This window comes from Festucalex cinctus, chromosome 15 (assembly GCF_051991245.1).
Source record: "Festucalex cinctus isolate MCC-2025b chromosome 15, RoL_Fcin_1.0, whole genome shotgun sequence".
Classification (NCBI taxonomy): domain Eukaryota; kingdom Metazoa; phylum Chordata; class Actinopteri; order Syngnathiformes; family Syngnathidae; genus Festucalex; species Festucalex cinctus.
In genome coordinates this window covers 8,659,121-8,685,308 of record NC_135425.1, presented here as the reverse complement: position 1 = coordinate 8,685,308, position 26,188 = coordinate 8,659,121, and the positions used below count along the sequence as shown (strand labels likewise).

Sequence of the window (26,188 nt, the reverse complement as noted above, 5' to 3'; positions counted from 1 at the left end):
TCCTTATTATACTTTTTTTTTTTTTTCCCCATCATACACATTTTATTTGAACATTATGGAGACCTTTCCTCAAATGATAGCCTCTGGCATTTCACTAAAGCAGGTGTCTGTTCGAGAGGAAGCATTCATTTTTACTAATGCTTGCAATAATGGTGGAGATTTTTTATTTATTTTTTTCACGAATGCATTTAAATTATTCTTTGTTGACTCAGCTGCCTGAACAGCGTGGCCAAGGCAGACAAGTGGAAGAGCCCAGGCAAATCGATGTCTTTTCCGGTGTGTACTCATACAGGACAGCTGTAAGAACATGCTGTTTTGTACTTTGTACATGTTATCTGTTATTCATTTCATATATCTTTTCAATCAAGTTCCCATGGCTTGGCTTATCTCAAGATTAAAAGAGTTTTTTTTTTTCATTTAACTGTGTGCTACAAGGGGACTGACCAGCATGTAGGGAAATTTAAAAAATAAATAAATAAAAGAGCATTTTAATTAACTGGAGAATTACATGTGATCCTAATCATGCAGCTATCTGCTATGTTGATACAAGATCAGTTACACATCAAACGGGTACGGGTTTGGACGATTCAGACGATTAAGACGATTCAATATAGTTTCCAATAAGTAGCGTGCGAAACCATTCAAGTATGGTTCGATTTGAATGTGAGTGATTTGATTCAATATGGTTCAGCTCAGGTCGAGAGGGTATTATGCTATTATTACTTTTTTATTGTAATTTTACATATACACTATTTGAATGAACTTGTCAGTACTGTAAAATGTGCTGTTTCCTTCTAAGACAGGGATGTCAAAAATACGGCCCGCGGGCCGGATCAGGCCCGCAAAGGGGTTTAATTCGGCCCGTGAGACAATTTTGTAAAGTGAAAAAAAAAAAATGTTATGTTGGACCAATTAATCAGCACGCCACAATCAAATATAAAAATTTGTAATTTCACAAACAGTCCTCAGATGAGTAATGTAACTTGCACAGGGAATCACCCTGGAAGTCATTACATACAACTTAAAGTTATGGTTTGTTTAAAAAAAATGTTTTTATAAAATCATAGACTAAACATAAACGTGTTAAATACGACACAAATTCAATTACTAGTAACACAAATACATGTGACAAGGATTAACGTCTTATAACTTCATTAAATGTGCCACACAATGTATTCTGGGATCTATTTATATGCAAAACGGGTAGATTTAACACATCCGGAACTCATACAGGCAAAGTGTTGCCGCGTTATTTACATTCGTGTTATTTTTTGAAACAATAGATTACAGTTGAGCTCCGTAATTTAGGGCTGGCCCAAAAATCGCAGAAATCCGCATAGAATTGACGCCAATTGTTTTTAAGTTATATACCGTTATTTTACCGATCCGACCCACTTAGTAACATGTTTTCTTCCATGCGGCCCCTGAGCTAATATGAGTTTGACACCCCTGTTCTAAGATGTATTTTTCCAATAAAAGACGATTCAGCACGTATGCCGATATAAATCAAAGTGTACCAATTCGGTTCAGTTCAATGTACTTGCATTTTTCAAATTAAAATTTTCTACTTCAAACCATTTTTTTCTTACACCCATACAAATGGGGAAATCCTAATGGAAATGGGGTGTAGCTTCCCTGATTGTTGTCAATGGAGTATATGCCAAGAAAGAGGGGGGGCTGTTTTTGCACATCCGATTTGATTCCGGTTCTGGTTTGCGACAGGTGGGCCGCATCCCAATACTTGTGCTTTCGACTTTGTGCCCCCCGGTTGCACGTTCCTGTCGACAGGTGCGAGTGTGTAGTATTCTGTCAGTTGTCCAAAGCACTTCAAAGAGCTGAGACACCCTCCGCGCTCCCGCCCATCGACGCGAGCACGTGGTTGGGGGGAAACAGGGATTGTTGGAACGCGGCCCACGTAACATCGGTATATGCATTGTTACTCGCCAAGCCTGTGCAAAGGCCACACAAATCTTTAGTGGATTCAGCCCATAGTGCAGTCACAATGTTGTGAATGACTAGATTTTTTGCCAGTCAATTCCAAGGCACATACTCAAGGGTGGCAAAGTGTCCACTTGCCTTGCAAGCAGCTGTATCGTGGCCCTTGATTCACTGTTTTGAACAATAATTGCATGACCGAGAATCTGCCTCAGGCCAATCTGCCTTGGGGAAAACAAGACAGGGAATAACAATGACTTTCGCGGAGATCCCAACAAGATGTAGAAAAAATCTGAAATCATTTTGAGACATAAAAAATGAGTGGTTTTCTGCAACATATAACCTCTGTCATCAGTTAATTTGTATGTTAAAGCAACATCTGTTGAATAATGAATAGTTTTTCAGTCATACATACATACATACATACTAGTGCTGTCAAAGTTAAAGCGCTAACTAATTAATTAATCACAAAAAATTATCACATTAATCATGTATTAACGCAGATTAATCGCACTTTTAATTTTGACTGCAGATGATCCTTTGGCTTGACAGCGGATGGCTACGTTAAAGGTAGCGCAGGTTGTGTATGAACAATAAACATAACATGCATTAAAGTGAAGCATTTAATAAATGTTTGCATGTGACATTCAGAATATTTATTCATGTCAAATATATATATATATATATATCCATCCATCCATTTTCTTGACCGCTCATTCCTCACAAGGGTCGCGGGGGGTGCTGGCGCCTATCTCAGCTGGCTCTGGGCATATATATATATATATATATGTTGAATGCGGGCGGCACGGTAGTCGAGTGGTTAGCACGTCCGCTTCCCAGTTCTGAGGTCTCCGGTTCGAGTCCAGGCTCGGACCTTCCTGGGTGGAGTTTGCATGTTCTCCCCGTGCCCGCGTGGGTCTTCTCCGGGTACTCCGGTCTCCTCCCACATTCCAAAGACATGCATGGCAGGTTAATTGGGCGCTCCGAATTGTCCCTAGGTGTGCGTGAGTGTGGATGGTTGTTCGTCTCTGTGTGCCCTGCGATTGGTTGGCAACCAGTCCAGGGTGTCCCCTGCCTACTGCCCAGAGCCAGCTGAGATAGGCGCCAGCAGCCCCCGCGACCCTTGTGAGGAATAAGCGGTCAAGAAAATGGATGGATGGATATATATGTTGAATGCTGAATGTATCTCAAGCCACAAGCAGCCAAGAGGCAGACAGTAAATGCAAACATATTTTATTTATGAAAACCTCCTGAAGCAAACACAAGGTTTACATTACATATTTTATGACAGCATTTGATTTTGGATGTGATTCTTTCCCCCCTGGGATACTCTTCAGAGGTTTAGAGGAGGTTTCCCCAGTGGAGGGATAAGGATGACTTTTTGCTCTGTTATTCCTTCGTATTATATTTTTGGGATGTGAGAGTGTTACCAGTTCAGTTGGGATTTGTTTTGTTTCTTCCCTTGGGATGCTTTGAAAAGTGGAACAATTCTTTTACTGAACACACATATAGTATTTCTTTGACTTTTTTTTTTTTTTAGGTCATTTAAGTTGGTGGACATTAATGGTGGCCCGATGATAACCACGTGACTGTCGGGCCACTTGAAGTTCACGAATGCCACGGAGGAAGCGGGACTTCCTGGATTTCACACATCAGCTTTGTTTCCGTTTCCTGTTTGCGACATGTGGGCCGCGTCCCAGTTCTTGCGTGGCCGCCTTTGTGCCCCTCAGTTGTGCGTTCCCCTCGACGGGTGCGAGTGTGTCGTGTGTCTGTCTCAGTTGTCTGAAATATTTCAGAAAGCTGAAACGCTCCGGTTGGGGGGGGTGCAAGGGTGGGCGTGCGAGTGTTGGAACGCGGCCATCAGTTGCCGGAAGTCAGATGTCCGTGGCATCTACGTAGTGGCCCAGACAGGCCACTACTGGAAATCTCAAGGGCAACTTATTAATAAGGATGTATGCATTCTGAGAACCACAAATATGCAAGATACGTCAACATCACACATCCGTAATCGTATGACCCCATGTGCGCCATGTTCTTAGACAACTGGACATCAAAAACGCAAACAAACAAAAATCAAGGATGCCTGTTCTGTATTGATAGCAAACAGTTTGGTACAAAAAAAAGTAAGTGAAGTGAAAATCGAGATGTGAGCAAGTTAGAGTTTCTTTCACTTAAAGATTTTATCTCTCCTCAAAACCAACATGATTTGTGTACGGCACGTGCTTTTCAACCACTTAATCTTCTGTTTACTGTGGCCATTAGCATTGTACCTAGCTTTGCTGCATTCCAATTATGGCAGATAAAAGGCTTCGATCACCGCAGATAGTTTTAAATTGGCAGGTGTCGCTGTCTTGTGCCTGTAGAGAACATTGACAAATGATCTGTGTACTATTTTCAGGTATCAGTTTTGTATTTATATTTATTCATTTAATTAACACAGGAGCTCGACAGTGCGAGCATTTCACTCGCAAATGCGGCCAACTTTCAAGTGCGTGCTGGTGAAAAATACGGCTCGCACAGCGCGAGTGCATTAATGCTCCCTCTGCACTGTGTTTAAAACGTACATTCGAGAGTCGCCGTGTCCTCCGCTGGCTCCCCCGAAGCAACAAGAGTGCGCCGCAGTGCGCCGACTCAATCCAATAGTATTTGAGTGAAACATGACCCGCTGCAATGTGATTGGCTGGCTACACAACACTAAAGTATCCATTCTGCATTCTTCTTCATGGCTTTCTCAGATGGTGTGCCACACAGTGTTCACACTGAGACACTACATCTTGTGTTGAAGCTCCAGTTAAATGGTAGACGCGTCTAAAATGTACTTGACACACTGTGGCATTGAATTTCATCCTTTGCACTTGCCTTGAAAAGAACAACCACATAATTTGGCACTTTTCATGGCCACTAGACATTTTTCTTTCATTTTATTTACATATTTAGGTTTTAAAATTCATTTTATTGTGTATTCTACTGTCTCCATATAGTCTGGACACAGAGGTCAAAATACAAATGGCCCTACAAATTTCACAAATAATGAACACTTCAATCAACAATATGTAATATACAATATTTTAGTGTTATATTTTATTATAAATTACTTTAATTTAATTTGCTATCTTTTATTACTTACTATAGTTGTCTTTTGCTTTGTTTTTGTTTTGTTTTTCCAAGTGGCGTCGTCGTGCTGTGCTTGCGGTGATCAAGTGACGTGTTCTATTGATGTGCTATGTTGTCATAATCTCTTTTCAGGAGACCTCAAAAATGGCATGTTTGTTTAATCATTGACATTGCATCATAAAAAAAATAGCAAGCAATTTCCAACTTGTCAAAAACAACACACATGTTGGGACTGATTAATACTATAGATTTAAAAAATATGTATATTAAATTGCTGCGATTGGCTGGCAACCAGTCCAGGGTGTCCCCCGCCTACTGCCCAGAGCCAGCTGAAATAGGCTCCAGCAGCCCCCGCAACCCTTGTGAGGAATAAGCAGTCAAGAAGATGGATGGATGGATGGATGGATGGATGGATATTAAATTGACCAAATTCTAACATGTGAGGTATCAGACTATATACAAGACCAGTGATGGGTCGGGCAGGGCCACTACAACTTGAATTAGAACCCTGACTTGCATTATAACGACTCTTTGGGAACAAACGTTCATCCCCTGAGCCATTAGATTCCCCAATCAATCATTTAATAACTGAAACAAATAGTATGTTTCACTAAGTATGTCAATGAAATCTTCAACTTAAATGTAAAAGCAATACACACATTTTACAGAACATATTTCAGGGCAAATTCCGGTATGCCGTGGTCAGTGTTGCACAATATCCTCTCTTGATTCTCTACTGTATATCCTATTTTCAGGCTTATCATATTGTTGATATCAAAATAAATGGACAAAATATATAAAAATAAGTTTCTCACCCAGCACACTCAGTTCTGCGCTTGCAGTGATGTTGTGGTTCTTGTTGGCAGCAGTGCATGTAAAACTGCCAGAGTCGTCATCAGTGACACTCCTGATGATCAGATTGCTGCCAGCCAACAGAGAATACTTCTTATTCCTACAAGGACAAGAGGCTTTGCATTATTTGATGGTCTTTTATGGGATGCATGTGCACTATTATACCAAGTGGTTTCTGCTTTGTTTACTTATTTTTTAATCATAGAGGGGAAAGTCTATCTGTACTGTTTTGTACATTCTGTGTGCCGTGGATTATAGATACTGAGGAAAAGAAGAGATGTTTTTATGGATAGCAGTGGGACACCATGTACAGGACTTTGGGCACAATGATGTTAGAGCATGAAATCTTTCAAGTCATAAACCTTGCTCCATTCACAGTGTATTGATGCTCAGACTCTTTTGGGGGTACTATAGTTAATTCTCAGCAAAATTTGTCAAAACTTCGCACGTTTGTGTGTGTTGATGATCTATAGCGCTGCTTCTGCCAAGCAGTTCAACATAGTACACACTTATTATCAGATTAGAATAGATAACCTTTATTAGGTACTACTCATAACTAATAAAGGTTATATATTAGGGCTAAAATATATTGGGAAAATGAAAATGTGATATGAGATTTTGTTGCTGAATATAGCAATATCGATATTATTGCGATATTTAACATGTACCTAAGAAATGACTTTTTTTTTTTTAATCGAATGAAAGAATTGCATTTTTTTTCATGCGGCAAAATAATCAAACTCAATGTATTCTTAACTCATTTGATCCCAATAACGTGTAAATATGTTTTTTTTTTGTTTTAAGTGTCCCAAAGACGTATTTATACGTTTTGTTTTGTTTTGTTTATTTATGCTAGAGCATACAGAAGGCTTTGATGCAGCCTCTCAACTGCAGAGAACGTTTGCAGAAATGGTAGTTATTACACAAACGGCCAGCAGGTGGCAGTAGAGCAAAGGAGATCAACCAGGGCCATGTAGAAAAAAAAAAGCTAAATTACTTAGAATTTTAAATAGATTTGTGAAAACTGATGAAACTTAGCTCTCTTCTAATGCTAATTGCTGCAAAACGGAAACAGATAGAAACATTTTTTTTTTTTTCCTGATGAAAGAAGATACTTTAATCTTTCTTTTGATAGGTTCCAGAAATAGAACACAATATTCTGTGGGCCTTTCAAAATCAGTCAAAATCCAGTAAAACAGCCGGAAGCGAACGGGATTGCTTCTGTGAAAATGGCTGGGAGTGAATGAGTTAATTGTAATTCCCTCTCGATAATGTTCAACTATTGGATGACAGTGCACATTCCGTTAAGTAAACTGTGTTTCAACTCGGTGTTGCATTTGCATTATTAGGGTTAGAACACCCATATAACTCAGGGCGTAGAAACCAAATAAAAAGAGAGGGTGAGGAGGGGATTTTTTTCAGAGAGTGCAGTAGTGAATTGGATCAGTCAGTTCCTCTCCTCTCTCCTTGCGAGCTTTGAACTGACTTCGCTCCTTTTTTGTCATGTTTAATAAATGTCAAACAGGTAAAACTGACAGTCTGACTGGTCAATTTCAGATAAAAGCATAAAATTCCATATCGAACTTATTGCATGTCTTTGCGATATACATATTGCACAGGCCACTATCACGATATCGATATATTTTCGATATATTGTGCAGCCTTATTATATATTCTAAAAAGTGTGACTACTAACTTATAAATACCGCTTTTTTAAATTCATGTCTTCTTGTAATGACTAGATTATTGCTAAAGAAATGGAGCGTGCGTTAGATATCCTTAAGTGTTGTTTTTTTTTATTGTTTCATATTGTCATAATCCTGCTCTCAGTATGCGTGTCTGGTGTTTTTTTTTCTTCTCAGTGGGCAAGTGAAGGGGGCGTGTCCACCTGCGCCACACCTGAGGCGCATTTCCACAATCAAGAGGTCTTTAAAAGGACTCCCGGAGCGACAGAACACTGTCGGATTATTTCTTGCACGCAGCCCTTGCTCAAGTCATTCTCTAGACCTTTTTGAATCTTAGTCTCGCGTTATAGTATAGTCTTGTTTTTGATTTGATAAGTATTTTTCACGTGTATCTGCCATGGCGCTGTCTGCTTTGTATATAGTTAGATTGTAGTGTGTGTTATTGTGTATTGATATAGCCTGCTTTCTGTCACGAAGAGTTGGAGGCAGGACCCAAATGCAGGGGGCAACAAAAACAGGGCAAGGCAGGGATGCAAGTAAAAAAATGGGTTTAATTAACAAAAAATGTAAACCATGGACTATGGAAAAAATACAAATGAACAAGGTCAAAAACAAACAAGGCATGGCATGGATAACAGGGACAGGAACAGGAACAACAAAAGGCACAGGAACAATGACAGGCACAATGACTCAACAAGAACTGAACGGAAAACAGGTGACTAAATACACACAGACTAATTGACAATGACTAGACACAGCTGGGCAAGACACAAGTGGAAAGGGAGCTGATTGGTCAACACAGTGGGAAGGGAAGACACACAGGTGGACATGGTTACACATAACGGGACAAGGGAAGAGACAAGGAATACATGACAAAACACCAAAAGAAAACAAAATCCCACCCCCACAAAACCAAAACATGACACTTGCGTTGTATTTTTTGTTAACTCCTGTTTCTCCTTGCCTTTTGCAAGTGTTTTTTTGTTATTTAACTTTTCCGGGTATTGTGCTCGCGCTTTGTTGTTTTTTCTCCTGGCATCTGAGCCAGCATTTTGCGTATTGTGGGTTTGTGAATAAACCACGTCAAATTGTATTTTCTTGGCTGGGCCTACGTTTTTTGGGGATCCACTTTTTGCCGACTTTAGTCGGATCGTAATACATATCTGCCTTCTTTGTTTAGTTCATTGGCACATTAAACTGTGGCAGAATCACAATCCAGACGAGGGATCCGTTGAAATTTGACTGCCCTGCTTGGTGGAAATATTTGTGTTTGTACTCTCTGACCTGAATGTTATTGCCGGCTTTAGTGATTATAAGGCGGTGCATCTCCACCCCGGCCCTCGGGGGACACTATCCAGCCTGTTTTCCATGTCACCCTCGTTCACACGCAGCTGATTCCAATGGCAGCTCATCAGCAAGCTTTAGAGAAGCCTGATAACGATCCTCAGCTGCGATGGAATAACGAGACATGGAAAACAAGCTGGATAGTGTGCCCCAAGGACCAGGATTGAGAAACACTGAAACCATTTGTTCATTAGTATAAAATGTTATTAAATTGATTTGAAATGCAAAATACTGTCCACTGTACTGTCCACGATTGCTTTGTTAACTGATGGGCAAACTTTTGTGCTGCTCAAGTTATGACAGACACACCTACTAATGTAATAATCCCCATTTTATGCTAGTTTGAGCCCTTCATAGAAGGAATGTGGGAGGTTAGGGTCAGCTGGTCTACCAGCTTCACTATCAGAAACATTGACCCAAATTCAAATTTTAGTTCCTTAAAATTGTATTTCCCACAGTCTATTCTTTTTATTTTGAAACTTTTCTCTTAGCTGCACTACTTCTTGTACATGTACAGTATGTGGATGTGTCCAATCTGATTCCAGCCTACATGTGTTTCCATTGTCAATCTACTTTATTTAATTTACTTTTGACATTTACAAATTCACATATTTACAGCTTTTTTTTAGCATGCTTGGGGTGAGACTATATTCCATTATTTACTAAAAAAAAAAAAAAAAAAAAAAAAACTGCTGTATTTGATGTCGTGATCAGGCATTGCCATATAAAATACTGCATGTGACACGAAGCGAGGAGGTAGGACTCAGACGCAGAGTGTAAGTTGGCCAACAAGGCTGCAGCTTTAATCGCACGAAACTCAAATCGCCTCTCAAGGAGGGAAAAAAGGCTGAACAAAAAAAGCTCCAAACGGGAGATACAAAAAAGGGCACTCAAAAACAGGGACAACAAAAGGCGCTCCACAAGGGAGGAAAAACAGGGCAAACTAAAGGCGCAAGACAAGGCAAGGCTAGACATCAAACAAGGACGGTGGTACGAGGACTGAGAGGACGCTTCCATGCACTGAGATATGTGACACTTCGGCAACGAGGAGAGAATTCAGGTGGCTTTTATGTCCGGGTTGATTAGGAACAGGTGGTAGTGATCATGGGCGTGGACCGGTAATCAGTGAGGCTGCAGGAAGGGTAAGTGACCTGGGGTGAGAGTGGAGTCAGGACTATCAAAATAAAACAGGAACATGACTGTAAAAACAAAAGCATGAACCGCCACTCTGGTGGCGGCGTGACAGTACCCCCCCCTCAATGGCCGGCCCTCGACGGCCTTTCAGCAAGGAGTCCAAAAACAAGGGCGGGCGGAAGGGGGCACGGAGGAGGGAACACGACCCACCCATCCGTCCCAGACAAAAAGGCAGTTCAGGAGGGCGTCCATGACGCCAGACGAGAGTCCCGTCGGGACCGTTCCGAAGGCCCTTTCCTAGCGCCGGATCAGGTTTGGAAAGTACCAAGGGGATCCCGTGGATAGTTTCGACTTGGTAGACCTGGCAGACTTGGCAGACTTGGCAGACTTGGCAGACTTGGCGAGGCGTGGCAGACTTGGCGTGGCAGGCTTGGCAGATTTGACGAGGCGCGGCAGGCTTGGCAAACGTGGCAGAATTGGCGTGACAGGCTTGGCAGACCTGGCGAAACGTGGCAGAATTGGCGTGACAGGCTTGGCAGACTTGGCAAAACGTGGTGGGCTTGGCAGGTGTGGCAGGCTTGGCGTGGCCGGCTCTGGCGTGGACGGCTTTGGCGTGGACGGTGTTGGCGTGGACGGTGTTGGCGTGGACGGTGTTGGCGTGGACGGTGTTGGCGTGGACGGCCTAGGCGTGGACGGCCCTGGCGTGGACGGCCCTGGCGTGGACGGCCCTGGCGTGGACGGCTTAGGCATGGACGGCTTAGGCATGGACGGCTTAGGCATGGACGGCTTAGGCATGGACGGCTTTGGCTTGGTCGGCTTTGGCTTGGTCGGCTTTGGCTTGGTCGGCTTTGGCTTGGTCGGCTTTGGCTTGGTCGGCTTTGGCTTGGTCGGCTTTGGCTTGGTCGGCTTTGGCTTGGTCGGCGTGATGCAGGGACTTGGCGGGACCTGATGCAGAGACTTGGCGTGACATGATGCAGAGACTTGGTGTGGCTCAGGGTCTTGGAGATGCGCCCGGCGAGACTCGGGGGCTTGAGACGGTGACTGGCGAGGTTCAGGAGCGAGAGGCTCAAGCGTCACCTGGTTGACCGTGGCTGAGGATGCACTGGTTGATGACTGTTCCAAAACGTGATCCATACAGTCCATTCCCCATTCCAGTACGTTTCCGGAGTTCCAGTCGATTCGGGGGTTGTGTTGACGTAGCCAAGGGTGTCCCAGAACCAAAATGGGTGTCGAAGCTTGGATTACATGGAAACGGAGGTTTTCGATGTGTTGTCCAATTCGTACTTCTAGGGGTTCGGTGATATGGGTGATGCAAAAGAGTTCCTTGCCATTAAGCGCTCTGGCCTGGACGGTTAGGGGAAGGGGTTCGGTGGTGGCCCGTAGCCGTTTCACGAGGCCCCAGTCCATGAGGCTCTCGTCGGAACCGGAGTCGATGAGGGCTGGCAGGTCTATGGTCATAGCATGGTGGCTTATCCGGACATGCGTGATTCTTTGAGTCTTAGCAGGACGGGGTGACGGGAAACTCACCGGTGGACCTCTCTTCACGGTGCAAGATCCCACCAGATGACCAAGTTCACCACAGTAGTAGCAGCGGCCTTCTTAGCGGCGCCGCTGTCGCTCCTCGATGGTTAGCTGGGTCCGACCAAGCTGCATGGGTTCCTCGTCATTTCCACTGACCTCCCTTGCGGTGGATGACTGGTGAAATGCATATCTTGAAGTCTCACTTGCCAGTGGATGCTGGAGGGGTCCCGAACCAGGTATCTTTTGGAGTCCGCTGCTCTGCTTGAGCTCCCGCCTCCGATGATCAGTGCGGATGGCAAGCGAAATCAATGAGTCCAGGTCGCTGGGTAAGTCACTTGGAAGCAAGAGTTCCTGCATGGAGGTTGTGAGCCCCTTCAAAAAGTGGTCAAAGAGAGCTGTGTCGTTCCAGCCACTCTTGGCTGCTAGTGTACGGAATCGGATGGCGTAATCATTAACCGATTCTCTCCCTTGTCTGAGATGGCTGAGTTCTCGCGTCTTCTCTCGATCCATGTTGGTTGGATCGAAAACGAGGCGGAGAGCCCTGCTAAACCCGGCTGCGGTTGAGCAAGTCGGGGAGTGCCGTGCCCATTCCGCTTGCTGGCCCTCCTCCAGGTGCGACAGGCGGACAGCCTGTTGCCGAAGTGCAGCCACCAACTTCTCCGCTGGGTCCATGCTGGCCGAAGTGTACTGACACGAAGCGAGGAGGTAGGACTCAGACGCAGAGTGTAAGTTGGCCAACAAGGCTGCAGCTTTAATCGCACGAAACTCAAATCGCCTCTCAAGGAGGGAAAAAAGGCTGAACAAAAAAAGCTCCAAACGGGAGATACAAAAAAGGGCACTCAAAAACAGGGACAACAAAAGGCGCTCCACAAGGGAGGAAAAACAGGGCAAACTAAAGGCGCAAGACAAGGCAAGGCAAGGCTAGACATCAAACAAGGACGGTGGTACGAGGACTGAGAGGACGCTTCCATGCACTGAGATATGTGACACTTCGGCAACGAGGAGAGAATTCAGGTGGCTTTTATGTCCGGGTTGATTAGGAACAGGTGGTAGTGATCATGGGCGTGGACCGGTAATCAGTGAGGCTGCAGGAAGGGTAAGTGACCTGGGGTGAGAGTGGAGTCAGGACTATCAAAATAAAACAGGAACATGACTGTAAAAACAAAAGCATGAACCGCCACTCTGGTGGCGGCGTGACAGCATGAAAGCTATTATATCTTTTATAATATCATACAAATGTTGGTGCCAAGGAGCATTGTTGCAGTGAGTTGAGGAGCTTCACAGTGGCTGGCATTCCATTTGGTACTTTGGCCATCAGTGTGGAATTACCTGATTTAATCCTTTTCTTAATACCAGTACAGCATCACCATTTTATAAACTATCAATCCTATACAAAAACATAATACAAAATACATGCATAACCCATACTGTACATACACACATATGTAGCTACTCATCAATTACAGCAGTTCATAATCAATGTGTTTTTAGTATCATGAAAAAACATCACAGACAAGTTTGATAAGAAAAACACATTTGAGGGCACATCATTGCATACATATTGATTCTGAACTACTCCAAATGATGGACTTGGCAGACTTGCAGGCTGTTATATTGCGGTTTTGTTTCATATTGTCAGTGGTGATATTAAATAGGTGGTTTCTGTCAGGTACAGTAAATCCCTACTGAGGGCCCAGGTACCAAATACATGGCCCGCCAAGAGGATTAGCATATCAAAAGAACTCTCTTCCTTTAATAGAGGGCACAAGAGCAAGTAATTCTGCTTAGCTGGAAATGAAGACTGCATGTTAACATTCATGTAATTCTTAAACAATCAATGCAATCAATTACAAAAGTGATCAATGTGTAACAAATATCTGTAGGGTTCAAGTTGAATAACAACACAGACATACCAGGTCTGGATTACTTCATCGCCTCTCCTCCATTGAATGCTCGGAGTGGGGTATCCGGAGGCGGAACATTCCAGCACAGCATCAGTTCCTAGCAGAGCGGTTACTCTCAAGGGACGCTGGAGAAACTGCAGGTTTCGGTTTATACCGGGCTCTGAGTGAAAGAGAGGAAGAAAGATGTGAAAACTGTGTGTACATCAGAGAGACTATTTTGATAGTGTATATTCTCAGTGTAACTGGCAAAAGAATAGTTTGTCCAATTTGTAGAGTTTTTCCCCAAGCACCTTTTCTCATAAGAAAGTGCTTCTTTTTAGACTCTTCTATGCCTGGGCGTCCCATACGTGTGTCAAGTCGGTATGCAAGAAATGTTCCTGTCAGCATGGAACTTTGGATGATTCATTTACTATATTAACACGCTGGTTAAGAGTTGTCTTTAGATAGATAGATAGATGAAAAGACGGGAAAATGTCTATCTATCTAAATGTTCGCCCCTCTGTGATATACAGGCTTTAGAGTACCGTATTTTCCGCACTAAAGAGCCTTCAATTTTTTCAAAAGCTGACCATGCGCCTTATAATCCAGTGCGCCTTATATATGGATCAATATTGAGCCGCAACAGGTCTCGTTGTAAAGACGCTATCGGTGACCCTGCACGATCGGTGTCGCGCATGCGCAGAAGATCCCGCCATCTTGGATCGCTAATACTAATTAGCGAGAAAATAAAACAGCTGTTTATTCATTTTGGGAGTGAATGGAGTTGTCAGAAAGCTGGTTTGTAATATATTAATAAAGTTTTACTGACCTATCTGTTTTGTTGACGTTCCCTTTAGCGCAGCACCATCTAATGGATGCATAACATAACCCCAACCTCTACTTTAGCGCCTTATACAGTATAGGGAAAAGTTTTAAAATATGTTATTCATTGAAGGTGTGCCTTATAATGTGGTGCGCCTTATAGTGCGGAAAATACGGTAGTCCAAAATATTTGTCATGTTGTTTAATTTTCTAACACAGCCTATACATATATATAATTGCTCCAAAAAATAAAGGTGTTTATTGTCACCGTATTTTACTTACAACAAAAAATAAATAACTGCAGGTGGGGGGGGGGGGGGGGGGGGGACCAAAATCATTCAAACACATAACTAAAACCAAGCACCAAGACTTGTCTAGTCAGTGAAAATAAATGTGTCAGCAGTGTTTAATGACAATTTAACAACTTTGAACCAATGTCTATAAAGCAAATCAAGCTTGGCCAAGGACAAAATGTACTCATTAGATTTGACTTGTAATTACAGTGACATTTATTTAAAAAAAAAAAAAAAAAAAACGCTGTCATTGTGTGAAAAGCATGAAAGGCGCATTAACACAGTTCTATGAAGAAATACAGCAATGATTCCAAAACTGAAAATATTAAAAAGTGCAATGCTTCAATTCCAGTAACCTCCCCATTATTGGTTGCATTGTATCATTGAATAAAGGCAGCAAATACTGGGTGTAAGACCAAAAAAAAAATACAGAAACAACATAATAAACACATTATACCTGTATTAGATGTTTCATCTTGCAGCTATTTTTCATTATTTAATGAAACTTCTCATATCAGTGGCCCCCGAAGTCTCCTGTGTGTTTCATGTAAACTTTTGACAGCTCCTCAAGCCCTCCTACTTTTCACACTTTCTATTATCCACAGTTGAGAGATGCACACTGGAATATTCACTGACACCCTCCTTACTCAGCTTTCTATCTGTCTGCTTTCTAGGTTTCTGCATTGTTTAGGTTTCACAACATCCTCACCCATGCACTCCTCTTTCTCCACAAGCACATATTCTACCAACCTGCTGGCAGACATCTCTCCCACGCGGCTCACTTGTCCTTTTCAATTTATTATCTTGCTGAATTATGTTACCGTGTTGAGTTTTGTGTCCACTGACTTCTTACCCTGAATAAAGTGTAGACAAATAGTAGCCCAGCACTGGAGCATATCTACAAACATTTTTTTTGTAAGAAAATGATCTGTCATTAATTGTAAAGTAAGGTTTGATTTTTCCTATTGAGTCGTCCTATCTTGCACAGGAATTTGTGATTGTTCACTCCTTTGCTCACCCGCGACACAAACAACGAGCATTATAGAAAATGTATAGTATATAATGCTTGAATTCTCTAAAGATATATCCTTAACCTTTACAATAAAGAAGAATGTGAAAAATGGGAAATTACGTAAATCTGCTGAAGGAGCACTTGGAATGAAAATGAAAAGCTCACAAGGACCATTAAGAGATTTCTTTAAAAAATGTATTAAGCATGTCAGATTGATTTTAGAAGGTAAAAAGAATATTGATATATCTTTTGAAAACCGTGATACAAAAAAAACGAGATATTAGTGCCCCTCGTTAGTCCAGTTTCTGTCCCGAACGAACTTTCATAACTATCGGGGTAGGAAATAAGGCCAAGACAATTTAGCGCCAGTGGAGGAATATGAGAGCAAAACTGTGGCCCGAAAAGGGGATTTCTGTGAGATATCAAAGAGATAGGATGTGTTTTGCTGGCTTACAAAGTGACTAGCAGATCCAAATTAAGAATTTTGGCTGTATACTTAAGCATGTTTCCATTTTAAGTTCAGTTTGCAATTGTGCGATTTGGAAAATTGATGACTTGCTATGACTTACTTACTAATGCAGGATGTGTGCGCCCTATCTCTAATCTCCGCTTCATTTCGAAAGTCCTAGAAAAAGTAAACGCCACTCAACTCCACTCATTTGACGCACAAAAAACCTTTACACGCCTTTTCAGTCCAATTTTTGTCGTCTCCACAGCACTGAAAGACCTCTACTAAAAATTATCTCTGATCTTTTTGTTGCAGCTGACTGTGGTTCACTTTCCATCCTCACCCTTCTTGACCAGAATGAAGCCCATCTCACACCATCCTTGTCAAAAGACTAAGCTCCGCCCTAGACTGGTTCTATTCATACGTCAAAGACCACACTCAGTTCATTCAGCTTAAGTCTTTTTCATCTGATTTCCACCCAGTTACTTCAGGTGTGCACCAAGGCTCTATCCTGGACCCCCTGCTTTTAATTATTGATCTCCTCCCCGTTGGCACCATTTTCCAAAAAGTTTATATCCTCTTTTGTTGCTTTGCTGGTGACACCCAGCATCTCACTTCTATCTCCTTCCTCACCTCCTGTTTATCAAAACTTAATGCCTGGTTCACCTTAAACTTGATGAAGCTTGACAGGGACAAAACAGAAGTTCTTCTGTTTAGTACAAATCTATATTATCCAAAGTTGGCAGTTTCTCCGTCTATTGATCCCTCTCTATTTTCCTTTTCAAGGGTCTGCACTCAAAAATGTTTGCTGTGATTTCACAATAAGTGTTGCATGATTCACACAGACACATTCATACAATAGTGGTTGGCTACTGCCATGCAGGGTGCTGCGAGGTTCACTGAGAGCAAATTAGTGTTCAGTATCTTGCTGAAGGAGACTTCAACATGGTCACAGTGGTTGAGTATTGAACCCACACCTGCTAGGTTGGAAGACAACAACTCTACCACTAAGCCATGCTACCCTTTGTGCCAGGTTGCACAAGAAGCAAGCAAAAGCTATATCACAATACAGTATGTGAAAGCCTAATTGTTTTTCTAATACCAGTACTTTTTTTTTCAAAATCTTTTATCTCAACAGTTTTATCACAAAGTATGAATTTCTTCACCTTAAAAGGTATGATTTAAATGTATTAACATGTTGCAACATATTTGGATTTTATGACACAACTCAAACGGGACCAAAAGATATCTCTCACCTCATTCACTGATCATTCATATTTTTTCCGATCTAAGGTCCAATGAGCTCTACCAGAAGAGGCGGAAAGAGGCTTTGTTGTTGATTTATATTTCAGTATTCACGCAAGTGTCATAGTTTGGGTTGGGTTTTGTTGTTGTTTATTATTATTTTTTGCTTTTGTCAGGGTTCTAGTTTTCAGTGGGTTTTGTTTAAGTTTGTCATCATGTTCTTTTTAAGTTTCTCTTATGGTCTGTTATGTTCTGCTTTCCCTGTGTGTCTCCCATTGTCTCATCAAGCATCGTCCTGCCCACCTGTGTTTGCCTGACTTCCTCGTGTGTCAACCTATAAGCACCCTCTGCCACTTGTGTCTTGCCCAGCTGTGTCTGGTGTCAATCAGTGTGTGTGTATTTAGTCTTTTGTCTCCCCTTTGTCTGTGTCAATTCATTGTTGTTTTCCTCCCATCAAGCTGCCAGTTTTTTGCCTGTGTCTTGCTTCGTTTGTCTTTTGGAGTTTACGTTTGCTTTGTTTCATTAAACTTCCTTTTTTTTTACTTCACCTCTGCCTCCTCGTCCTGCTTCCCTGCATTTGGGTCCACAACCACACCTTAAACAGGACAGCAAGAAACTTCACAATATGATCGTGTTGACACTTTTGAAGAGAGTGCCTTTGTTGCCCTCTCAGACAAAAGTGAAATGACGTCTTCAGGTTCAGAGTTATATGACCTACCAGGGAATATTTGAATAAAAATACTACACTGTAATAATACTGTTAAATGCTTGCATTTTTTTGTTTTTTACTGTACTGCTGTGATATTACAGGCCTTGTTGTAATATAACAGGGTATTTTTTGATTGCAGGATTTTTAACAACAATTAAATTCTGTAAAATCCAAGGATGCTGTAGTTTATATGGGTATATTAGGATATTCGAGGGGAACTTAATTACAACAAATTACTGTAAAATAATACAGAAAAGTCAATTATTGTGATGTGTTGGTATTTTTTTTGATAAATGTGGGTGTGATCCTTGACAGCACACTATCCTTCCATAAGTAGATCAATAACAACTTCCTCCACCTGCACATCACCCTACTATGCCTCTCCCGCTCCCCCTCGACTGCTTTTATACTTCTCCCCAGCCATAACCTTGCTCCTCCATAGCTGTGCTACTCTACATCACCACTCCCTCAATATGGAATTTGCATGTTGTCTCTCTCACATCCCAAAAACATGCATGATTCAGTTAAAGACGAAAGAGTCTGTAGATGTGCACGTAAGTGTGAATCAGTAGTTGTGTGTCTGTGCCCTGCAATACAGAAAAATGAATATATGGCTCGGAACAATAAATGTAATAATTTTATTCCACATCTCTCACACATGTTCAACTCGATCTTACAGCTTGAATGCAGGCAATTGATGAATTAATGGGGTCACACATCTGTGTCAGTTTCAGTTTTTGGTGGTCATAAATCAGGCAAGTATTTTACAATTTTCTACCATTTCATAACAAATTTGACAGTTAACTCTTTTACTGCCACACGTTATCCAATAAACAAGCCCCACAGTGCCAGCCGATTTCGAGCATTTTAGCTCATCTTTCAAGGCAAACAGAATATTGTGTTCTTTGAAGACATATACATGAACGATCGAATTCCATTCTTTCATTAGAAAAAAAGTATCTTTCTATCTTATTCCGTTCTTAAGTAATCACCATTTGAAAAGAGATCATTTGAGAGACATTGAGCGAAAATTGAAAAGAGGAGAAGGCAACAACAACAGTGACGTTGACACGAAGATTTTTTTGTTTAGTGACGCTCTGTGAATTAGGTTTAATGTGCCAAAAGCTTTGATCATTTACAATATCCTTGAAACAATTTGATTTCAACAGATTCCGTCATGTTTCATTGTAATTTCATACACCGGCAGCCCATTGAAAAGAGATACAATGCTGCCATCTGCAGGCCATATTTGGTAGGTGTTTTTTATTCCACAGCCCATTGAACAGGCAGCGCTGCACTTAAGACGTTGCACTGCCCATTGATTAATTTTTTTTTTTTTAAATGTAGTTGACGTCATTTCACGTTTATGGCGGCATACATCGTGATTTTACTAAACGTGATTCAACGTTTTTGGTGGTCAAAGAGTTAAATTATTGCAGGGCCGTCCCAACTTCAATATTTGCAGAATAAAACTCCAATAACCAAATAATTGTCCGATTGAACAAATAAATATTTTGTGAGTAAAAACACTTCCGTGTTTCTCCCTTAACAGTTTCAAAAATAAAGATATGAATTCCAGGCATAACATTTGACTGTTCTACAATACCTTTGCCTTTAGGCATCCATCCTTAATATTTGCTTAACTTCACAACCCAGATAAAAAAAAAAACGGCAAAAATGGGGTGATTTTGGGGGGAATATTTTTTGAGCGGAGCATAGATGCTAAAATATTATGTTATTATCTTCGTCTTATGTTGTAATATGTTAATGTGTTTTTAAAAAATCAACAGTTTTAAATAGACCTTTTTTTTTTTTTTTTTTTTTTTTTTTTGCCAAATATAAAAGTCACATACATACATTACATACAACCTTGGGGTTTAAATGTAAAAGCTGCACGTGCAAACTGCCATTTTTAGACACAAATACAGGCATGCATACTAGCAGATTGTTGATCAGCAGCATCATTGAATGGAGCATTTCCTAACCTTGCAAAACCAAACTACTATGGAAAGATTTAATTGCAGAAAACAACCATGCATGGGTAATATACATTTTGATGCAGCTACCGTCGTCTCCATTTAAGAGGAGAACAACCTCTTATATATATATTCTTTTCTAAATTGGTCTTTTTATTGTAATTTACTGGATATTAACTTAGAATACCATAAATAAAATGGATAGTTTTAAACTGGAAGCATAAAAAAACTAATTTAACTCAATTTACAAAAAATAATGGAGCTTTCTGCTTTTACATTTCAATTCTTTAATTGTGCCCATTTGAACTACTTGGTGAAATGGGATTTTGCGGCCTTTGTTGGAACTTCAGTCAGTACCATGGAACAAGTTGAGATAACCAAAACCATGTGTTTGAACAAAAGAATCATTAACCCAACGTAAAATAAGACAAAATGAACTCCATAGCACTTTCACCAAATCCTGACCCCAAAACTGCACTTCTTGTTTTGATTGCAGCACATGATGTCACATTCATTTTGTGTCATATATTCACATAGGTTTGGTTAACAGACATACTTAATTGAAGTCTAGCCCAAGGACATAAAACAACACACGCGCACGCATGCACACTTCAGTCTCAAGTGATATGTATCTGCCTTCAGGTGGGCCCGCAGGCTGCACGGTACTATAAAGTAGAAGCTTCAAGAGAAAGGAAGTTTCATCAGCAAGGCTGAGGCAAACGAACACAATCCCACCAACCATCTTCCTACAAATAAAAAATAAAGTCAGCACAAGACATGCATAATATGACTATTGACTAAAAATGTGGGATTTTGTTTAAGCAACAGACAAAAAAGGCAAGATCATAAGCAAACACACAAGCTGAGAACAAGTAGAAAAAAAAAAGGGGGGGGGGACAACACAGCAGATTTCCTTGTTGGTCACAGAATAATAAATGAAGGATCACAGAGATAATCACTGAACATAGTGTACCTCTGATCCTTTCATGATGCACAGCAAAAGGGGGCTCTTTGCACATTGGGACACGTGCTGGAATGCTAAAATGTGTTTCATCTAAAATTTCGAGGGATTACACCACTGTATTTTAAGCCCTTCCAACAGTTAACTATAGACATATAATAATTAAATCTTACCTTTGACACAATGGCAATGTAATTTTTTAAATTAAATATTAGGTGTTTTGCTGGTTAATTCTCTAACGCAGAAGAAAAAGCCCGGTTCAGTAAAACCCTGCCTCTCTCCGTGTGATGGCCACGCCCCCCCCCCCCCCCCCCCCCCCCGGCGAGCTGACTGCAGTCTGCTGTTGGAGATCTGCGTTTGAGCGCTCCTCTGAATGCAAGCCATTACTTCTTCAATAAACATTTGAAACAAAAACGGCTCCTTGCCTCAAGAAATCGTGGAGGACGAGGGGATGAGAGGGAAGAAGGGAGAGGAAAGAAGGAGGGGAAAAAATAAATCTGCACTCTAAAAATGTATTGGTTAAAAAAAATAATAATAACTACCAATCTTGTAGGTTAAACTCATATTGGCTTGATTAACCAATAAAATGGTCAGACATTGACCATTCCGGGTGGTTACGGGCATACCAATTTTTTGATGAGCCAAACAACCAATGAAATTGGTTACAATCGAAAGTAAGTCTAGATAGATTATTTGGAAATGTATTTATTGTATCAATTTATTGTATTCTAAATGCATTTATTAATTATAACAAGTGATTACAATATATTCTATCATATATTAAAACTAATAGTTTAAAAATGGAAATGTGTGTCTAGATAGATCACGAGGCATGACCAGCTCAGTGGCCTAGTGGTAGAGTGTCTACCCTGAGACTGCGAGGTTGAGCATTCAACCCTTGGCTGGGTTATACTGAAGACTATTAAAAAAAAGGGGACCAATTTACCTCCATGCTTGACACTAGACATTATGGGTTGAATTGGGCGGGTTAGATCACCAAATGATGCCCATGCGTGGCTGTTTTCCCACTTAGGTGGGTGTGACAATCAGTGGTACTTTTTTTACGGGATGACCGAAAAAATGTCAGCCTCTAACATAGATTCACCAATCTCTTTGTATGGGTTGGCCCAAACCAACACCCCCCATTCTAGAGTGGTTGATTGGTCAAATTTAACCTTCGTGAGCTGGTCTCAAACCAGGGACATGCTGCTTACAGAGTGAGCACACTAACTATTCGTTCAGTTAAGTTCAATAGTGAAAATGTTTTACTTGTAGTTTACACAAGTGTCAGCCAGAAGGGATTTTAAGACAGCCAATTGTCATTGCACTTTGGCATAGCAAATGTGAAGGACAATTGATTGCTTTGAACTCATTTGGACAAAATGTTTACTGATAAAGGCTCCTTTGTTACTATCCCATGGAGGTCTCAGAGGAAGCGGGTGTTTAGTCCGCACCAAATGACGCCAAAAAGTGCCAACAGCTCGATTTCTCAGGTTGGGAGGGGCTGGTGCTTGGAGAGCAGAATGACCTAGAATTTCTCGGAGGAGCCAATGCATGAAAACACTACTTCGGTTATGTGTTTGGTCAGGAATTAGCATTTTAGCACAGCTAAAAGCTCCGAAAAGTTGATTTTTCATGTTCCTGTCCCTTTAAGTTAAGTCAAGTCATCTTTATTTGATAACATAGGGCCAAATCCACTAAGAATGCACAGCATCCTTTAAATAATCTGCCTTTCCCAGCAGTGAAATGGCATTGAATATCCACAATTCACTTACAGGCAATGAATACAATGTGAATTGTGGACTGTTGAACCAGAAATAGAGTTAGCATCGCCCTGAATCTGAACGATTACTTGTTTTTTTTTTGTTTTTTTTTTGTTTTTTTTTAAAGAGCTCAGAATTGTTCATTCGGTAGTCTTACCGATTCAACGTCTTGTCATCATTGCTCTTTTTTTTTTTTTTTTTTGTGTATGTGTGCGTGCGTGCGTTTGCGTGCGTGCGTGCGTTTGCGTGTGTGCGTTTGCGTGCGTTTGCGTGCGTGTGCGTGCGTGCGTGTGCGTGCGTGCAAATACGTATAAATTTATACTCATTCATTCACCTAAAACCTTATAAATATCCCATTACCCTTCGCCTTAACCAGGTACTTCAGAATCTTGCCAGAGTCGTGAGGTTTAAATGGTCAGGAGACCAGAGAAAAGGTCAGAAAAAAAAAAGAAATAAAGAGAAAAGAAAGGTAAATCAAAGTGAAATCCAGCACCGACCAAACACTTCCTGCCTTCCTCATGATTACAAAATCAAAGTCTTACGCCAACGATTACTTGTAATGCAATGGAATGTGCCAGGAGAGTATAAAATTTCAGAGACTGACTAACTACATGCTTCTCTTAGTTTGCGTAAATATTATATTCACTGTATATATTTTTTAATGTACATCACAAATGTTGTACTTTTGACTGAACTTCTGAACTCGCTATTCAACAAGTTGAGTGAGACTCTACTTAAAATGTCAAATGTTAAATACAAAAAAATTATAGAAGAGTTTTGCCTATTCATCTTCATTTGTTCTAATCCCACCAATTAAATGACACCTTTGAGGAACGTTATGACCATAGAAATGGGTGTAAACAATAACTAGCCACATATGCTAGCTGAAAGGCTTACAAACAATTAATTTGTTTTTTTGTTTTTTTTAATCTCTTTATCCTAAAGCAGATGAATATGATGCTACTCTGAATAACAGATGCACTCAAAAAAATTTCAACCTCCAAATCTTCCACTTTTATTGATTTTTAACATTTAAAATATGACATCAGCTAAGAACATGAATCAACTAAGAACCATTTAAAGGTACAGTGTGTATTATTTGTGAAATCTTGTGGCGAACCAATAGAACTTAAACTTTGTAAGACCACACTCTGCAAGCCAACCACTATTTAAAACCAATTATTATATGTTGTAAGTGAGCAACCAAGCGAGCAGCCCGGCAAGTGAGCAAGCAGCCTGGCGAGCAACCTCACGTGACCGGCGAGAAGGGGTTAGCCGGAGCGCCGAACGAGTGGTTCTCGGGAGAAGAAAGCAAAAGCTAGCGAGAGCAAATCAGAGGGAGACAAGCGACGGGAGCCCAATTCATGGGACTCCACAGCGGCCACCTGCTGGCCCCAGCTGTGGAAGGTAAACGGTAGACGACGCAGTGGGTCCGACACTAGCTGCAAGCACCAACAAACTGCGTTTGCAAAATCCTTCTTTGGGAATCCACAGCACAAGTTAAACAGAAAGATGGCAGCGAAACATGTCAGCCTCCCGTGTGTGGCACAATTGATGAAGTATTATTAGTAGGAGTGTCAAAATTAGCGTGTTAAAATGTGTTAATGTAAAGTTCCTTGAACAGCATTTTTATAACGCTTGATTAACGACCGCTCCTTATTTGGAAAACCTCTACTATGGAAATTACAGCCGCGATGCAGCAGAAATAGCCACGCCAAAATTGCCCAATAGAAATGCATTGTACTGCACTGGAGCTAAAAGATACAATATTTAAGTGGCCGAATGTTAGAGTGGAGGAGCCATTTGGAATGTGTAGCTTTGACAGAACGCACTCGGTAGTGCCGGTTTGCAGTTCGTAATCCAAGACGTGTCCACGGGTAATCTCAAACCCCTGTGAAAGCCAAGAGCCAAGTGAACACCGTCTTGTTACTCGGAGTGACTCCAAGCCACTTGATATTTCGATATGAGGCGTATTTAATTCAGCTACTCCAGATAATAGCTTGTAAGTGAAATACAACAATGTACACAATTATGCCATGTAGTGAAAGAAAAATGACCAACACAAATCAATGTCGTACTTTTTTTTTACAGTACAGTAAATATTTCTAATTTTAAAACAGTTTTAGGAATTGTTACAAAATTACTGTATCAGTGTCAAAAAAATGCAACCATCTTTCTATTAGGTTAACATTTATTCCCACTTTTATGTTAACAAGAGTATGAAAAATTAGGAAGAAATGTTTTATTTATGTTTTCTCCAAGAATCAGCTCTGTTGTCTGAGCATTTTGTTTCATTTCTCATATAGCTGCACTCAAAATTATTACATTGTGACTGCTTAGGACAGTGGTGTCCAAACTACGGCCTGGGGGCCATTTGCAGCCCGCCGTCCATTTTTTAGTGGCCATATGCTAAAAATGGCATTTGACTCACTTAAAAAAAAATAAAAACAAAAATGTTTGGAGATGGTCAAAGTAAGAAGGGAGTGTGTCGAAAAACACAGGTGCTATCAAAGGTTATTTTAATTAACTAAAACTAACGAAATAACTAAAATTAAAAAAACAATTTAGTTAACGAAATAAATACGAAAATGCTTTTTAAAAAATGAAAACTAACTGAAATTATATTTTATGTTTACAAAACTAACTAAAACTATAATTATAGCAAACGTCCTTCGTCTTTGGTGTGATTGTTAGTAGATTTATTTTGATATAAACCGGAATAATGACGTTTGAAAGGATGTCACACAGAAGTGACGTCATCTAGCAGCAGTCAATAGAAAAGCACCTTCAGATGACCCTTGCTGTTTTTTAACTATTGTGCACAAGTAATAAACATTAAAAAAATAATACTAATACTGAACCTAACTAAAACTAAACTAAAACTAAGCATTTATTAAAGAACTAAAACTAATAACAAAAGAACCACCCTGAAAACTAATAAAAACTAACTAAAATAAAAAAAATTCTAACTATAATAACCTTACTGCCATATGACAAATAAAATGGTTTATATACTGTAGCATTTTTCGAAATATGCAAAAGCATAAATAAATTTGTAAAATTTTTAGAACTAGACACAATTTCTCTTCATAAAATTATGTGGCCCTTGCGTCCTTCTGATTTTCTGTATGTGGCCCTCAAATGAAAAAGTTTGGACACCCCTGGCTTAGGACATTAATTGTGTTGAGCTATTTATGGGGAGAGTGTGCACAATTTTGTGCCATCTAGTGGTGAGCTAATAATTCATTCATTAAAAAAAAAAAAAAAAAAAAAAAAATGTAATTGATTTAAATAACATACAAAAAGAAAAAAAATGTTCCATCACATCAATGTACACTTTATTTTTATTTTAGATATAATTGTGGGTCTAGTTATCACTAATAATTGTGTCAGGTAATTAAAATTTTAATCATAATTAATCCCGACTTCAATAGTTAACTCACGATTAATCGCAAATTAATTGCACATTTTATGTCACAATTTATATCTAA

At 40.5% G+C, this 26,188-nt stretch overlaps 1 protein-coding gene across 4 annotated transcripts in view; it reads right to left on the bottom strand.

Moving 5' to 3' along the window:
- Positions 1-26,188, bottom strand: part of dcc (DCC netrin 1 receptor) — a 466,971-nt gene that overhangs the window by 285,149 nt on the left and 155,634 nt on the right. For all 4 annotated transcript variants that reach the window (XM_077498096.1, XM_077498095.1, XM_077498097.1 and 1 more), the window contains exons 4-5: positions 13,499-13,649; positions 5,865-6,001 (exon numbers count right to left, since the gene is read on the bottom strand). In XM_077498096.1, coding sequence (XP_077354222.1) covers positions 5,865-6,001; positions 13,499-13,649 — 288 coding nt within the window. The remainder of the gene's footprint in view (positions 1-5,864; positions 6,002-13,498; positions 13,650-26,188) is intronic.